The sequence below is a fragment of the Rhea pennata genome, chromosome 5 (genome assembly GCF_028389875.1).
Source record: "Rhea pennata isolate bPtePen1 chromosome 5, bPtePen1.pri, whole genome shotgun sequence".
In the NCBI taxonomy this organism is placed as follows: Eukaryota; Metazoa; Chordata; class Aves; order Rheiformes; family Rheidae; genus Rhea; species Rhea pennata.
The window spans coordinates 42856924-42873636 of NC_084667.1; the positions used below are offsets into that span (position 1 = coordinate 42856924).

The 16713-nt window shown below is 60.3% G+C and overlaps 2 protein-coding genes across 2 annotated transcripts; one reads left to right on the forward strand and one right to left on the reverse strand.

Annotated features, from left to right (window-relative positions):
- Nucleotides 1-5748: 5748 nt before the first annotated feature.
- Nucleotides 5749-9617, forward strand: LRRC55 (leucine rich repeat containing 55). The gene is made up of 2 exons (XM_062576738.1): nt 5749-6400; nt 6626-9617. Exons 1-2 carry the CDS (start codon nt 5791-5793, stop codon nt 6859-6861), a joined length of 846 nt encoding a protein of 281 aa, XP_062432722.1. The 5' UTR covers nt 5749-5790; the 3' UTR covers nt 6862-9617.
- Nucleotides 9618-13492: 3875 nt separating this feature from the next.
- APLNR (apelin receptor) lies at nt 13493-14857 on the reverse strand. The gene has a single exon (XM_062577034.1). It carries the CDS (start codon nt 14771-14773, stop codon nt 13667-13669), a length of 1107 nt encoding a protein of 368 aa, XP_062433018.1. The 5' UTR covers nt 14774-14857; the 3' UTR covers nt 13493-13666.
- Between the last annotated feature and the right edge of the window lie 1856 nt (nt 14858-16713).

A 16713-nucleotide genomic window follows, 5' to 3' on the forward strand; every position in this document is an offset into this window, starting at 1 on the left:
TCGCTTTTAGAATGTGGCTGTTTCCTTCCCTCTCAGGTTGCTGTTACTCTGTCTCTCTCCTTGCATCTTTTCTGAGTCTTTTTTTTTCCCCTTTCTCCTTTTTTCCCCCCTCTTTATGGCTGACTCTTTTCTTCTCAGAAGAACAGCTTACAGCTGAAGGCACAGAGACCTCCGAGCAGGCTGAGGCCAGCGAGCCCTGAAGCCCCTCACGGTGCCTGGCCGCACCATGGTGGCTCTGGCAGTGCCTGGGGAAGGTGTTGCTGCTCTCCTGCCTCCCCTGGCATCCTCAGCACGTTTCAGCACCCCTTGCCAAGCTGCAAGGCTGGCTGTCGCACATTTTCTCTGCACATGAAAATGTGCTTTGGCTTTGTAAGGTTTTGTAAGGCTTTGTATGCACCCTCCACTTTGCTCGCTCTTTTCCACTAGCTTTTCTGTCTAGCAGCTCAACAGTCACCACTTAGGTGACACTTATTTATCTGGTGAGATTTTTACCTTTTTCCTTGCTGTCACTGTCCTCTCACTTCCTCTTTTTCTTGTGGCAAATTTTCCCCCACTCTTCCTGGTCCAGGGAAACCAGTCACATCATAGGAGTTTCGGTGGAACAAAAAGCTTCAAACATCTCAGGTAGCTTCAACAACTGCTGCCATATGGATAATAAGACCTGAAAAGCTAATGGGATCTCCCAGAGCTGCTCTCAAGAGAAAGGAGCAGGTTGAGGACGGGGCTGGAGAGAACAGCCTGGGAGGCAGAATGCAGTCCCTTCTGAGCTACTTGCACACTCCCAACAGCAAAAAATAGCTGCAGACAAACACGGTTTTCTCAATGCATTATCGATTGCACAGTGGTGCCAGATGAGCCAGGCCGTGGGAACTGCAGTGCCACGGGCAAGTGCCCCAGGGAAGCGTGTCTAGCCTCCCACCACCACCACCCCAGGCAAAACACATATTGAAAAATGCAGAAAATACTAATCCTGTGACTGGAAAATGCAAAAATGGCCCCAGAGTGACACTGCAGGAAATGTGGGAGGTGCAGGGTGTGAAAAGAAACTGGGGCTGCTGATGCCTCACCCAGAGCGCCTGTCTTCGTGCAAAGACTATTTACTAGAGTTTGCAGGACCAAGGCCATGCCCCTTGCCACACGAAGACAAGTCCAACACGAGCAAAAGCTGCTTAACTGATTACAAAGCATTTCAAAGGGTAAAACCCTACCTTGGCATGAACGTGCTATGTTCAAATCTGAAAGCAGATTTGGCTTTTGGCTTTCTGCCACCAGCTCATAATTACAAAGAGCAGCAGCCAGATGAAAAATGTATTTTGTATGGAAAGAAACCCAAAACAAAGTCAAACAAAGGCCACCATAAAAGCATTGCTGACAAGATTTTTGCAAGCTCCAATTTCTCTGAGTTTTATCAGTCTTGTAGTGTTGGCAGTCAGGTTGCTGCAAGTTTGTTAATGGTAGCAGAGAAATAATTAGTATATTTAAAAAGGGCCAGCTTAGTACTTTTAGAATGGCTCTGGAGACTCAAAATCAAAGCTAGGCGATCCTCAGCAGCCTTGTTGTTACAGTATCATAGTGGTCCTTGTGCCAGGGGACACTTGCAGAGAGGTGGCCACATCTGGCTGCTCCAAGGGAAGGTCTGGGGCACTGCTGCGCCCTGCAGGCTGCTCTCCTCCTCCACCCATTCGCTCCAGAGCCTGACCGAAGTGCTTCCCAGAGCCTGTTGTGGTGAGCCTGGCAGCGCTGGAAGGGGCTTTGCTCCTGGCCCGGGGCCAGGGGCACCAACCTGCTGCCTGAATGGGAGCTCTGCCGGGTTCACGGCCCCAATACATCCTCCGAGGTTGTTTCAAGGTTTTTGCTGATTGCCCTTCCGGTGAATTTCCGTCTCATCGGCAGAAAGTTGTGTCTGTGGTTTGGCTCACACCGTGCAGGGGAGGTGGTTGGGGCCCTCGCCAGCAGGCTGAAACAAAACCAGCTTGTTACCAGCTCTGATGCTAACCAATGGCCCCTGCTGCTGCCAGCCTCCTTCCTCCAGCAGCCAGAGCATGTCCCAGTGCATCCCTCTCCCAGAACATCCTTGACCCAGCACATCCCTCTCCCAGCACATCCCTGTCCCAGCACATCTCTGTCATAGGCATCCTCATCCCAGCACATGCCTCTCCCAGAGCATCCGTGTCCCAGAGTATCTATGTCCTAGAGCATCGTTGTCTCAGCACATCCCTGTCCGAGTGCATCCATGCCCCAGAACATTCCTGTCGCAGGAATCCCTGTCCCAGAGTGTCCCTGTCTCCTGATATTCCCCAGGGAATACCCCTGCTGCAAAAGCCTGGTGCTGGTGATGATTCTTGTATCTTCAGCGATGGGAGTCAGAAGAGGACTCGTGATGTTTCAAGTTGCTTGTCCTCCAGCTCTACCCCTTGCCCTCGCACCCTGAATTTTTCCCAGCTGCTTCGGGACACTTTGCAGTGGTGACGCCAGCCTGTAACAAGGGTCTTAGGAAGCCAGACCTTAGTGGAAATGGTGGGGAACTCCCCAAGGGCCACAGTTGCCCCAGGTAGCCCAAACTGGCCCTCCACCACAGCCCATGAGGCCCAGTTAGGCTCAGCCTGCATCTCGGCCTCTCTCTCCTGGACACACTCCAGACCTGGCTCATCACTCACCATGCCTGGGGCTGGCGATGAACTCCTCCTGTTTTTGCTTTGCTCTCCTTATCCTTCCTTTCCAGATCAGCCCTTTCAGTCTTGGTCAGCTTTTGCATCCGCTCAGGATAAGATGTGAGCATCCGATGGTCTGGAGCTGCTGGACTCCTGCCCCAGCAGCAAGCTGGTGGGGAGAAAACAGAGCAAGTGCCCCCAAAACTGCGTGAGGGAAGGGGAGCCCAGAGCAAGCTCCTTAGGACTCTGCTGGGTGGGATTTTAGCGCCTCCCAGAGCCAGACCCTCTGGCAAACGCTCCTGCCCATGGTAAACAAACAGCTTCCCCAAAATCTAATTGTTTTTCTTCCTTAAAACTCAAGCACCAGATCTCCCTGGAAAAAAAAGAAAAGAAAAAGAAAAAAGAAAAAAAAAAAGAAAAGAAAAAGAAAGAAAGAAAAAGAAAAAGAAACTGTGAAGCCTTCCTGCTTACAGTTTTCTCAGCTCTTCCAGATTAAAAAAATGGGGGAGAAAGGATGCTTTTTCACACTTGCCCATACTTTCAAGCAAGCACAAAGCTGCTGTGGGGTTTTGGGCTGGGGCGGGGGGAGGTTGCCCGGCGTGCGGCGGCTGCAACCGCCAAACCTTTGCAGTGAAATGGTGCCCTTTCAGGTCTCCTCTGAGCCCCTCAGCTCCTTGCTTTGGTTTGTCCACCCCAGCATCTCTTCATTGGAGGGAGCAAGAGCAGAGCAGCAGGGCAGGATCTGGCCCTGTGACGAGGGACGGGGGCGGAGGGGATCCTACCGGTGCAGCCGGACCAAAGCGCTTTTTTCAGGGAGAGAGCGGCTTGCCGCCCAGGCGAGCAGGGACTCAATAACGGGGGGGAGCCTGCAAGGCTTGGTTTCCTCGGTTCTTGAGCCCCACAAGACGGGGCATTACATGGCGGGGGTCTTGCTCGCGCGTCGGTCTGGGTTTGCAACTCTTTGCATTTATACCGTTTGACAGTAAAACGCTTGCACTGGTTTACTGTATAAAAGATAGGCTGGGGGTCAACTACTGAAACCAGTCAGATAAAGTCTGGAAGCCGTTTGGGAAGCTGCTGGAGATTCCCACTTGCCTTGGATGGGGGATATAGATGCTCTGAAGAGAAATGCGAAGGAAATCTCTGAAATCTCCCCAGTATTTGAGGCTCATTTGTTCCAAGTCCTCCTCAACAGCAACTCCCAAAAAAAAAGGGGGGGGGGGGAGGGGGGAGCCATCAGGAGCGAGGGTGAGAGTTTTAGCAGATCAGGACGCTGCTGCGGTACCAGCCATTGCAAAGCTGCATCTGAGATGATACCTTCAGCATCGGGATTGCATCACATTTCTCCCCAGCTCGAAGGCAGGACGAGAGGGAGACAGAGACGGCTGCTCATTTCTCGCCTCGGCTCTTTGTTTCTCTCCCTCCACGTCTCTGTCTGGCTCCCAAACTCGCACGTTCGCTCACTCCAAAATACGAAAACGCTGCTTAACATATTCCCCCTCCTGAAGCGGTAGCGAAAGCAGCTGCATAAGAACCCTGGCGAATATTTTCCCCCCTCTCTCTTCCTGGGAGGAGGGAGGGGGCAGGGTTGTAACCAAAGAGCGGATTTCGGCTCGTTCAGGGCTCGTTTCACGTGCCCGCCATCCGGTCCGTGGTCCGTGGTCCAATCCGTGTGGGCAGCCGGCCCGCGGCCCCCCGACCTCGTTCCCGCAGGGAGAAGGAGGGTCTGGCTGGGAGGGGAGCTGCGCTCGGCTGTGCCGTTTGGCCCAGAGGGCCATTACAAACAGGTCCCAGTCTGGTTTATTTACTAGCGCAGATGCAGCCCTAAATGCTGGAAGGGCTGGGGGGGCTCTCAGCGCTGACGGAGGCTGTGGAATACATTTGCAGCCAGGCTTGAGCCTTATCTCTAATTACGTCTGTCTGCGCTGCATCTGGCTCCTGGGACGTCTGGATATATCCATCTCCTGGAGTTTCCCTGCAAGCCCGGCAGGACCGCGAGCTAAAAGCAGCGCCAGTCAGTACCCAGCACGAGGAGAGCGACGGGTGCCCAGCGCCAGGGCACAGGGAAGGGGTGATGCCGCAGCTGGGGTGACGCCGGCGGGTGCGGGAACGGGGGCAGAGGGAGGGTGGGGGTCTGGCACCGACGGGGATGGAAATTGGGTCCGCTGGGCCAGCTGCGGGGGAGAAAGCAGCTACACGGCAGCAGTGGGAGAAAATGGAAGGGAAAAGCAATGTGAGAGTGCGGCCGGGTGGTATCCCCGCCATCCACTGGCGTTGGGGGGGGAGGTCCGTGCCCTCAGCCGGCCCCGGCGCCGCGCTCCGGCGGGCTCTGCATCCTGCTCTCCTGTTGCTCAGGGATGTGGAGGCAGTTGCTAAGAGACAACAGAAAACGTCAGTATCTGGCCCTCCAGGAAAAAAGAAAAAAAAAAGAGCCAGAGAGAGAGAGAGAGAAAGAGAGAGACAAGGGAGGAGGAGGAGGAGGAGGAGGGAAGGAAGGAAGGAAGGAGGTGGGGAAAAGCCCCGCTTGAATTGCCGGGCTCGGCAGCAGCCTTCACCGCGGCTGCGGGAGCGAGACGCCGCCGCCGCCGCGCACCCAACTTGCCGGCCTGCGGCGGCCGTGCCGGGCGGCCCCCGGCCGCCGTGAGTATGATGCCGCCCCGGCAGCCCGGTGGCGAGCCCGGCCCCATGGCGGCGGGGAGGCGGCGGCGGCAGCGGAGCGGCGGAGGGGGGGGCCGGCGGTTGCCCAGGAGAAATGGTGGGGGAAGGATGGAGCTGGGTGGCGGCGGCGGTGGGGCGAGCGCGGGGGGCCTCGCCGCAGCTCGGGCTTCTCTCTCCCGCAGGCAGCCGAAAGCCAGCCCGAGCGGACGGCGTTCGCCCCGGCATGCTGCCGGCGCCGGCCGGAGGATCCCCGCCGTAGCCGGCAGGGCGGCCCTGGGCCCGGCAGGCCTCGCGCGCTCGCCCGACGAGCGGGGCAGGCCGCGGCGAGGCGGCGCGCCTTCCTTGGGCCCCGGCATGGCCCCCGCCGGCCCCCCGGGCGCCGCCGCGGCCGGGGGCCGCCGCCGCCGCCCCCGCTGACGCCCGCTGCCCCCCGGCATGGCGCAGGCCGGGCGCTGAGCGGGGCCCCCTTCGCCGCGGCGCCATGCTGCTGAGCCCCTTGCTGGTGGCGGCGGCAGCGGCCTTGGCGGGCGCCGGGGCGAGCTGCCCGGTGCTCTGCACCTGCCGCGGCCAGGCGGTGGACTGCAGTGGACAGCGGCTCTTCTCGGTGCCACCCGAGCTACCGCTGGACACGGGCAACCTCAGCCTGGCGCACAACCGCATCGCCAGCATCCCGCCGGGCTACCTGGCCTGCTACGCCGAGCTGCGGGTGCTCGACCTGCGCAACAACTCGCTGGCGGAGCTGCCCGCCGGCCTCTTCCTCGCCGCCACCCGCCTGGCCCACCTCGACCTCAGCTACAACAACTTCAGCCACGTGGCCGCCGACATGTTCCTGGAGGCCCGCGGGCTGGTGCGCCTCGACCTCAGCCACAACCCGGGCCTGCGCAAGGTGCACCCCCAGGCTTTCCGGGGGCTGGCCCAGCTGCGGGACCTCGACCTCAGCTACGGGGCCCTGGGCGCCCTCAGCCTCGAAGCCCTCGAGGGCCTGCCGGGGCTGGTCACCCTCCAGATCGGCGGCAACCCCTGGGTGTGCGGCTGCACCATGGAGCCCTTCCTCAAGTGGCTGAGGAGCCGTGTCCAGCGCTGCAGCTCGGGTAGGCGCCCCGGCGGCCGCGGGCCCCCTAACTCCGGGGGGGCACGGGGAGGGCTGGCGGAGCGCGATGGAGACCCGCTGCAACGCAGTGTGTGTGGGGGGGGGGGGGGTGGCTCACGGCCACGGGCTGTGAACCCCACCTGTGCCGCCGGGCGGGCGCCGGGCCCCTCGCGCCCCAGCCGGGCCGGCGGGCCCGCGGCCGGCACCGACGCGGCTCCCCTCGCAGATTCGCAGCTGGCCGAGTGCCGGGCGCCCCCCGAAGTGGAAGGCGCCCCCCTCTTCTCCTTGACGGAGGAGAGCTTCAAGGCTTGCCACCTCACCTTGACGCTGGACGACTACCTCTTCATCGCCTTCGTGGGCTTCGTGGTCTCCATTGCGTCGGTGGCCACCAACTTCTTGCTGGGCATCACGGCCAACTGCTGCCACCGCTGGAGCAAAGCCAGTGAGGACGAGGAGATCTAGGTACCGCGCGCCCCAGCCCCGCTCCCTCGTGCGCCTGGCGGGGAGGACCGAGACAGGCCGGAGAGCGGGGCGCCCGGCTGGCGCCCACCCACCTGCACATCACTGCCATCACGAGCTGCGCCGCCCTGCGTCGTGCCGCGGGGATGCAGCCCTCCCCTTCCCTCTCCTCCTCTTCCTCCCCCTCAAAAAGCCAAGCCCCTTTCACCCACGGCGGCCGGTCAAAGCCAATAAAAATCCCACCCTTGACCCAAAAGTGGTGCCGGTGGAGGCGGCTCGGCACCGGTGGGGGCCAGAGCCCCGGCACTGTTCACGCCAGGCCCCGGCGCCCGGGGTGGTGTTCGCCTTTCCCGGGGCGCCCCTCATGAGCAGCTGCCGGGACGTCCCTCCCGGCAGCAGGAGAGGTGCTGAAGCCCCCTGAAGCGTGGCCCAGCAACGCCTCCACGCAGATTTTGCAGCCGCCTTTTCGCTTGCCTTTTTCTTGGAAGTTCGGCATAGGTTTAGGACCGAAGCAGACGCCAAAGGCCACCAGGAGGCCTGGGGAGCTTGGCAGATCCTGTCGGCCCTGCTTGCCAAAACTGGAAAGCGAGGAGGCGAAAGAAACTCAAAAAAAGAAAAAAAGAGAAAAAGAAAAGAAAAACAAACAACCCCTCCTAGGACAGCCTCCTTTTGTGTGTGTGTGTGTGTGTGTGTGTGTGTGTGTGTGTGTGTGTGTGTGTGGCTTACCCAGTCTCCTAGGCTGCTTCTGCTGCTGATGCACACAGGGCTAATCAACAAGGAGCCTTTAATTGTCAGGTCGGTCTGTCCCACTCCTCCAGCCCAAAACCTGCCTCACCAGCTTCCTGCCCTCCTCGCGGGCCAGCCTCCCCAAATTCGGGGGTTGGAGGGGGGGCAAATCAGCTCTCCTGCTTTCCCAGGGCCAGGGCTGTGCAGTGGCCACACATGTGTCAAGTTGTGCCAGGGCTGGGTTCCTGCTGGGCTCAAGCCTCCTGGTTTCCTTTTGCCAAGGAAGCCTGGAAAATGGATCAAGGATGGGTTTGAGCAGGGTGAAAGTCACCCTCACTCATGAGAGGAGAGTCTTTCCTTAAGTTATTATTTCTCCTTGCATTTCTGGCGTGTCCAAGTAGAGTGTATACGTGCATGTGGTTTAAAATCCAGCTAAACAAGCAAACAAACAAAAAAAAAAAACAGAAAACAGTAAGAGAGGCAACATGCCAGCTTGGCAACTCCACCGCCACTGCAGGGACCAGGCTGCCTGACCACTGAGAATCTCCTGTCGCCCATCGTCCAGGGATCAAGTCCCCCATGCTAAGCAGTTGCCTCAGCATGGTGATCCCCAGGCTCAGCCTGGCAGGGCACAGGTGCCTGCTGAGACCCCCACAGCTGTGGGGCTGAAGACAGGGCCCACCTAACCAAGGGCCACTCCATTTTACAGTCCCCATGGCGAGCTCCGGCTCAGCCTTGCTCAGGCTCTTGGCTCGCTCACTGGGTGACCCAATACTGCTGGAGGGTGTTGCATCCATGGTGAGGTTGGACCCATGGCAAGGTTGCACCCACAGCGAGGCTGTACCTATGATGAGGTTGCAGCCACGGTAAGATTGTGCTCAGGACAAGGTTCCACCACGGCAAGGTTATGCTCACAGTGGGTTGCACCCCCTGGTGAAGTTGCACCCGTAGTGAGGTTGCCCCCTATGGTGAGGCTGTGCCTGCACCCACAGCAAGGTTGCGCCCGCAGTAAGATTGCCCCTATGGTGAGGTTTCCCCCACAGCAGGGTGGCACCCAGGGTGAAGTTGCACCTACGGCAAGACTGCACCCGTGGCAAGGTTGTAGCTGTGGTGAACTGCTAGCTGTGGTGAGGTTGTGCCGCAGCAAGGTTGCACCTGTGGTGAGGTTACACCCCGTGGCAAGCTGCAGCCGCAGTGAGACTGCACTCATGGCCAGGTTGCACCCCAAGGCAAGGCTGCGCTCCGGGGCGAGGCTGCACCCATGGTGAGGTTGCCCTCCGGGGCGAGGTCACGCCCATGGTGAGGCTGCACCCAGTGCAGGGCTGTGCCCCAAGAGGTCCGGCCCCGCCGGGAGGCAGCCGCCAGCCAGCGCCGTAGCCCGAGGAGGGGCTGCGGGATTTCTTCTTCTGGCCGTTTCGTACATCAGACCCTTTCTGGCCGGCCCACAAACGTGCCTGGACGGCCCCGACAAGGGGTGCTGCAGCGGGAGCCCTCTCTGCGAGGGCGCAGGGAGGGGAGGGCTGCGGGGTCCCGGGAGTCCGGCACATTCCCGCTGCGCACCGGGAGGGAGCCACCACGCCATGCCGTGGGGACACGAAGCCGTGCCGGGGGGCCCGCGGCATGCGGGCGCTGCTGGCATGTGTCTCCTCCTCCCCCTCCTCCTCCTCTTATTTTTTTCTTTTTCTTTCCTTGATTTTTATTTTTATTTTGCCTTTTTCTCTGTTTTTTCCTTTCCTTTCCTTTCCTTTCCTTTCCTTTCCTTTCCTTTCCTTTCCTTTCCTTTCCTTTCCTTTCCTTTCCTTTATTTATTTTTCTTCACTTCTTTTTTCCATCCTTTTCTGTCTTCTCTTTCTTCTTTTTCTTTTTCCTTTTCTTTTTTCCTTTTTCTTTTCTTTTCTTTTTCTCTTCTTCTTTCTTTTGTTTCATTCTCTTTTTCATTCATTTTTCCTCTTTTTCTTCTTTTCTCTCTCTTTTCTCCTCTTTTCCTCTCTCTTGCCTCCTTTCTATCTCACTTCTCCTCTCTATTTCTCTCTTTCTTCTCTTTCTTTCCATGCTGCTCCGCGTGTTGGTGAGTGGGGAAAGGGGAAAGCCGGGGCGGGCAGGGGGCCCCTTTGTACAGAGCACATTTTATAAACATGAACTTTTGCAACCGTGGGAACCTCTCCTGGGCCGTGTGTGTGTCTACGGGAGCGCGGGGCGCCGTGCCTCAGTTTCCCTTCCCGGCAGGAAGGGGCCTGCTCCGGAGGGGGGGAGCTGGGGCCCTGGCCGGCGCGCAGCCTGCAGAAGGCATTAGCCGGCTTGTCGCCTCCCGATGCTTCCTGTTATTCCTCCGGCAGCACCTCCCGGCACCATTCCCGGGCGGCCCCGAGGGGGCCAGGTGGCAGCCGGGCAGGGCGGCCGGGTCAGCGCCACGTCCCCCCCGCTCCGGGTGCCCGGCAGCAGCCACGGCTCCGGCCGAGCAGCCCGGGACGCATGCAAGCGGCCGGCGCTTTCCCCCCGGGCCCCGCGAGGCAGAACCCCTTCCATGTGGCGGGGGAGGCCAGAAATGTTTTTGCTAAGGAGCTGGTCTCCCCGCAGCCTCCTCGCCCCGCCGCGCATCCCCCTCCCCATCCATCTTCCTGCGCGCGGCGGTCGCCAGCGCGCCTGCCCCTGCGCGCCCGCCCTGCAGGCTCGGGTGCGGGGCCGGACCCCCCAGGCATTCGGCCTCCAGCGCAAAAAAAAAAAAAAAAAAAAAAATCAAATCTCCCCTTCCATTTCCCGCGATTTTCTCGTCTTTAAACCCATGCAATCTGTCATGCAAGCCCTCTGCCAGCTCGAAGCCCGCAGCTGTTCCTCCGAAGTGACACCTTTCCTCCTAGTATCGCTGGCGAATTTAGCCTCCGCAGGGGGTGCCTGGAGCTCCGTCCAACCCATGCTGCGAAGTGGGGGCGGCTTTGGGGCCGGCTGCTCCGGTTTGCGGGCGCCCCCGGGTCTCCCGAGGCCGGCAGAGCCGCCTGGCCGTGGGGCAGTTTTTCCTTAAAACCGGGTTGTGCCCATTTCTCGCCCCGGGGAAAGCCCGGCTCCGTCTTTCCTGTCGCTCCCCTTCGGGCAGGAGACGATTGAGAAGGGTCTTCCCCGCCGCCCCCACCAGTGCAGAGACCGGGCATTTCTCGCTGGGTAACGATTTTCTCAGCTATTTCGGAGCTACGGTGAGACCCCCTCTGCTTGGCGACTAGGTGCGGTTTTAACAAGCCCGGGAGAAGTCAGGGCCGTCGGCCCCAGGACCGCCGGGCCATTTGCTGCGCACAGGCAAGTGTGAAAGTCGCCCCCGGCTTTGCCGCGCCGTCCAAGGGGCAAAGGCGCCGGCACATCAAAGGCGAGGAGGAAGGCAGAGCCGAGCGGGCCGGCTTATCTCCCCGGCGTGGCGCGGGGCACCCCCGCTCGGCCGTTTGGCAGCGGGGCGCGGGAAAGTCCCGTTCTCCCCAGCGGGGCGCTGCGGGGAAAAAAAAAAATATCCGCGCGCGGTCCCAGAGCCGAGGCGCGCGCGGGATTTGGCCCAGGCGCTGCCTCCGAGCCCGGCCGGGATGAGCTTGCAGAGCGCCGCCTCGCCCGGCGCTTCGACGCCCCGCGTGTCCCCGTCGTGCCCCCCCCCCCCCCAGCCCCTGCCGCATCCCACCGCCGCCGCTGTCATCCCCCCGCTCCCTCCCCGGCGCTGCCTCAGGAAGGCAACACCTCCCTTATCTCCTTCCGACGGGCGGCCTGGCCCCCCGGCCCCTTCCCCCCGCCGGCCTTGGCTTTTTTCTGAAGTGTCCCTCGCATTTCCCCCCAGAGACCCACAGCCAAACATTTCCCTCCTCGAAGGGAAAGGGAAATCTCTAAGAGCCGGATAGAAAGTCCGCAGCTCCCGGCGCTGCTGGCAGAGCGCCCTGCAGCCACTTCCTCGCCGGGACAAGGTGTGGGGGGGGGGGGAGAGCCGCCAGCCACGGGCTCCGAGAAACACCCCAGCACCGCGGGCCGGCGGCTGGAAAGCCTTCGCTGAGCCTCCGGCTGCGAGCCGCTGTAGCACAGCCGCGTTTTTCTTCCCCAAAAATCTCACGGGCCTGGACGTCCCCGAGCGGCGTTTCCCGCCAGAGACCGCTGGGAAACCCGAAAACGGCACAACGTGCCGTGGAAAGGCACCGCCGTTTTGCAAAAGCATTGCAGAATTCTCAACCTCCCGCTTCCCAAACCCGTTTGCACCAGGGCGAGCAGCCGGAGATGCTCAGCCCTGCCCGGGCCGCCTCCTCCGAATCCTGGAGCGGGGCGAAGGGGAAAACATACGGCAGTTGTTATTCAACCTGAAGGGCTTCCTTGATTAAGACAAAGGAATAGAGTCGTCCCCAAGGAGCTGTGAATTTGGCTCCGCTGGAGCCGAAAATTAGGTCACGGCAAGTAGGAAGGTTAAGGCGTGCTCGCAAAAAAAAAAAATAATAATAAAAAAAAGCAACACTGCCGTTAAAACGAAGGGAAATGGCACAACCATCCCGCATCCTCTCCAAGCGGGAACAAAGGACCAAGGGACAGGACAGTTGCTAGCGAGCAAATGAAGGATGGAAATAGCAAATCGGGCCGAGATTTATTTAGAGCCCACGCCAGGAAGTTCCCCCCGGCGGGCTGCAGATTAAGACAAGGAAGAGTGTTTTTGGTGGCTCATCAAAAAAAGAAAAAAAAAGTCTGCCGGGCCCGGTCGCTCTCCGGTCTCCGGCTGCTGTTCCCGGCAGGGTTTATCTCCCTAAGAACATCCCCACGCTCCCCATTTCCCGGCCCCGGGAGCCAGCCGTGTGCAAATTCCCCCCCCACACACACCTCCCCAGGGGCTATTTGGTGCACAGATAACGCGGATAAGGGGCCGAAAATTGGATTTGCTGCCAGCTCCCGGGAAAGGCGAGTGGCCCCGGCTGCCCTCGCACCCGCTGAGCGGTGCCCGGCTCATTACCCAGCTCTTTTGGGCTGCAAACTTTGCATTTCCTGACGTGCAGTTGGCGGGGGCGGGGGGGTGGTATTGGGGTTAATAGTTTGCAGCAAACTCGAGCTGCAGATCAGGGCTGCCGGGGACCCTTTTGGTCCGCCGGGCACCAGCGCTGCAGAGGAAGCAGCCAGGGCGGCTAGGGGTGGGTCGGGGCCCTGCAAGGTTCGGCGTGGGGGCGCCGGGCGGCCCCCGCTGGGCGCGTGCCACCGTGCCTGCCAGTGCCCGCGGCACGTGACGTGCCACGCCACCTTTACGACGGGCACGCAGGTGAACCACCACGCGCCGGGCACGCCCAAACGCGCGCGTGCACGCGAATCACACCGCCCAACGGACACGCAGACGCACACGCAGACCCCACTGCCTGGTCCACGTGCACACGCTTGGGTGCAAAGCCCTCCGTGCAACACCTGGACACGCGCATGCATGCAAACCCCACGGCGCGGCACAAACATCTGCACACACACAGATGCAGCCCCCACAGTGCAACACGCACGTCATGCTCACAGTGCAATATGCACGCACACGCGTGCATGCACACCTGAGTGCAACACACACACACACACACACACGCGCAAACATCACAGTGCAATGCACACCACACATGCATGCACGCAAATCCCCAGTGCAACACACGCATACACACAATGCCACCGTGCAACACGCATGCAAACCCCACTGCAACACAAACACAGAGGCAGCCTCCTGTGCAATATGCACACACACACGCACACAAACCCCAGTGCAACACGCACCCATGCAACCCCTGCAGGGCAATGCACACATACCTGCATGCGTGCAAACCCCAGCGCAACACACACACACACATACGTGCAAACCCCTGGTTGCAACACACCCTGCCCCCCCCCCCCGCCAGCACCCCCCAGCTCTCCAGCGAGGGAATTGGCCGCATCCTGCTTCTTTTTGTAACCAAAACGCCATTTATTTTCCAGCAAAGCCGTGCCGTGCCACCCCGGAAGGGCATCGGGGAGGGGGCTCCCCCCCAGCCCAGCCCCGCGCCCCCCTCACCCTCCCCAGGGACCGCCGGCAGCCCCGGGGCGGCAGCGTGCCTCGGTTTCCCCGCCGCAGCGGCGGCCCTCAGCCGCGGAAGAGCGTCTCCTGCGTGGCGGGCTCCGGCTTGCCGCCCGCCGCCTCGGCCGGCGCCTTGCCGCCGGCGCCCGAGGAGTAGCTGGCGGACTTGTCGGCGGCGGGGCCGGGCCGGCGGCAGCAGAGGAGGGCGGCGCAGGCCCGGCGGAAGCGGGGGTCCAGGAAGGCGTAGAGGAAGGGGTTGAGGCAGCTGTTGCCGTAGGCCACGCAGGTGCAGTAGGGGTGCAGGTTGTGCAGGAAGGCGTGCAGGCCGCACGACCACGGCAGCACCTCCAGGTCCATGAGGCCGTAGACCGTCTTGACCAGGTGGAAGGGCAGCCAGCAGGCGCCGAAGGTGGCCACCAGCACCACGATGATGGTGAGCAGGCGGCGGCGCTCGCGCGGGCCCCCCTCGCCCCGCTCGGGCCCGAAGTGGCTGGCCACCGTGCGGGCGATGAAGAAGTAGCAGGTGAGCATGACGCCGAAGGGCGCCGCGAAGCCCAGCACCGTGGACGACAGCCCCAGCCCCACCTCCCAGGCGGCCTCCGTGCCCGGGGCCGCCACGCCGGCGTAGTCCATGTAGCAGGTGACCTTGCCGTCGCCGGCCAGGGCGGCCGCCCGCCGCAGCACCATGGCCGGCAGGGCCAGCAGGGCGGCCAGCGCCCAGAGGGCGGCCGTGGCCACCAGCCCGCTCACCCGCGAGCGCAGCTTGGCCGTAGCCATGGGCCGCACGATGGCCAGGTAGCGGTCGAAGCTGAGCCCCGTGAGGCAGAAGACGCTGGCGTACATGTTGACGAAGACCAGGTAGCTGCTGACCTTGCAGGCGGCCGTGCCGAAGGGCCAGTGGTAGCCCAGGCAGGCGTAGGCGGCCCAGAGCGGCAGCGTGGCCACGAAGGCCAGGTCGGCGGCGGCCAGGTTGGCGATGAAGGTGTCGGCCGAGCGGCGCCGCTCGCGGCCCCCCTTGAAGACGGTCCAGAGGACCAGCCCGTTGCCCGCCGTGCCCAGCAGGAAGACCAGCAGGTAGATGGCGGGCAGCAGCGCCGGCGAGGGGCCCCACTCCGCGTACTCGCACTCGCTCTGGTTGTCGCCGTAGGCGTAGGCGTCTGTCACCTCCTCCATGCCGCCGGCCGCTCAGCTCATCCCCGGGGCTCGCCTGCGTCCCGCCGCCACCGGCCGTCGGCTCCTCTGAGCCCAGCCCAGCCCCGGGCCCACGAATCCCCCCAAGCTCCCACCCCTTCCCCTCCCCTCGCCGCTCCCCACCCAGCCCAGCCCTCCTCCTCCTCCTCCTCTTCCTCCTCCTCCGCCCCCGGAGCTGGGGCAGCCCCCGTGGGAAATTTCCCGTCCAGGGTGATTTGGGGCCAGGGAGAACTTTATGCGCAGGCAAAGGTGCAACGGGGAGCGCTGAGGGATGCTCTGCGGGAGCATCCTGTGCCCAGGCACCCCAAAAAGCCGCTTCCCGCCACCGCTCTCCCGGTGCCACCTTGGGGCAGAGCAGGAAGGAGGCAGCACCTTCAGGGCAGCCAAGAAAGTGGAAAAATCCCCCCCCCCCTCCAGCCCCGAAGTACAAGCAGGAGGCTGGGCTGAGCTGGGCAGTGGGACGATCCCAATCCCACTGCAGGCACCAAAGACACTCCACTGCCCTTTTTTTTTTTTTTTTTTTTTTTTTTTGCTTTTTTTTTTTTCATTTTGGAAGTGGTATGGGAGTTTGTGCAAAGGGTAAAGCGGTGCCAGCCGAGGCTGGGAATAACCGTGGGCAGCCACAGGCCAGAGGACGGCAGGCGGCACGTATCGAAATCAATCAATTAAAAGCCACATTGGCCGCGGGGACAAGAAGATTCAAAGCCAAACTGGACCTGTGGCGGGGTAAAAGCTGGGGCGGGGGAGTGAGGCCAAAACAACTCAGTCCTGCCCGCTCTAAAGTGGCTCCAAAATCAGGTTTTGGAAGAGCAAGAACTGTAAGGGGGGGGGCGGGGTGGGGGGGTAACGTGCTTGGTTGTTAGCGGCAGGTAATGCAATCAAAGGGAGGCTGAGCAGAGCAAAGCCAGGCGATAGAGGATGAAAAGGAGCCGTGGAGGCTCCCTGATAGGATTGGGAAATTTGGGGAAGCGTTTCCAGGTGAAGGCCCCCGGGGGTTTGCAGAGGTGGGGGTGCAGGGGAGCGGGTGGGTGCACGCCAGCCACAAAACCCGCAGCCAGAAGGGCACGGAGCCACTTCAAACAGAGGCTCGCTATCCGTCCCGAAAGCGTGGGGGGTTAATCGAGTGTGTGCTAAGGTCTGGGAGGTGGGTAATGAATAATAAAATATTCTAATTACCCGGGGCAGAGGCAACTGTTCCAAGTCAAAAGTTAACCCTATAATGTAAGATTGCGACAGAGCTGCGGACAGTGGCATCGCCTTTGAGAATTTTTTTTTTTAAAAAAAGGATGTTAAAAATCTTTGCATACATGTAATGTCTGCTGATATAAGTTAAAATACAGTTTGCTATGAAGAGGAGAGGGAAGCACACACAGAAGATGGATAAAGAAGTTACTTTTGCATATTAGCTATCAAAGAGAATAAAAATAGGGAAATGAAAATGCTAATTAGACCCTTGATATCACCAGAAACCACTACAAAGGGAGATGTTCCAACTTGGATAACGAAGATCACTATTAATAGCAATATCTTGGCTATTTTTGTCTTCTGTAGGTAGCACAGAGGTGTGAGTAACCCTTTCCACTCCTATGCATGCAATGCCAGTGTATGCAATGGAATATGTAACTATATGCTGCCCATGTAACATGTATTTATAAAATAAAATATTTTGAGTGCAATAAGAAAAAAAAAAAAGAGTGGAATCAAACGCAAAAATGTTTAACCTGGTAAACTGCCTTTCAAAGGAACATTTTAAAATAATGATAGAAATAGGTGGAAAGCAAGGGACTGCCCAAAACTGGTAGTCACTTCCTTGCTCTCAAACCCTTTTCTCATCCCGGGATGAGTTTTCCTCACTCCCGGCCAGCCTGAGCAAAAACATTTTAGGACACAATGCCGAAATCTCTGTCGGCTTCTTCCTCCTC

What these genes read in the sequence shown, in the direction of transcription:
- LRRC55 (XM_062576738.1), top strand. Translation starts at nt 5,791, where the DNA reads ATGCTGCTGAGCCCCTTGCTGGTGGCGGCGGCAGCGGCCTTGGCGGGC. An exon ending in TGTCCAGCGCTGCAGCTCGG is followed by an intron (nt 6,401 to 6,625) that starts GTAGGCGCCCCG and finishes CTCCCCTCGCAG; the next exon opens with ATTCGCAGCTGGCCGAGTGC.
- APLNR (XM_062577034.1), bottom strand. Translation starts at nt 14,773, where the DNA reads ATGGAGGAGGTGACAGACGCCTACGCCTACGGCGACAACCAGAGCGAG.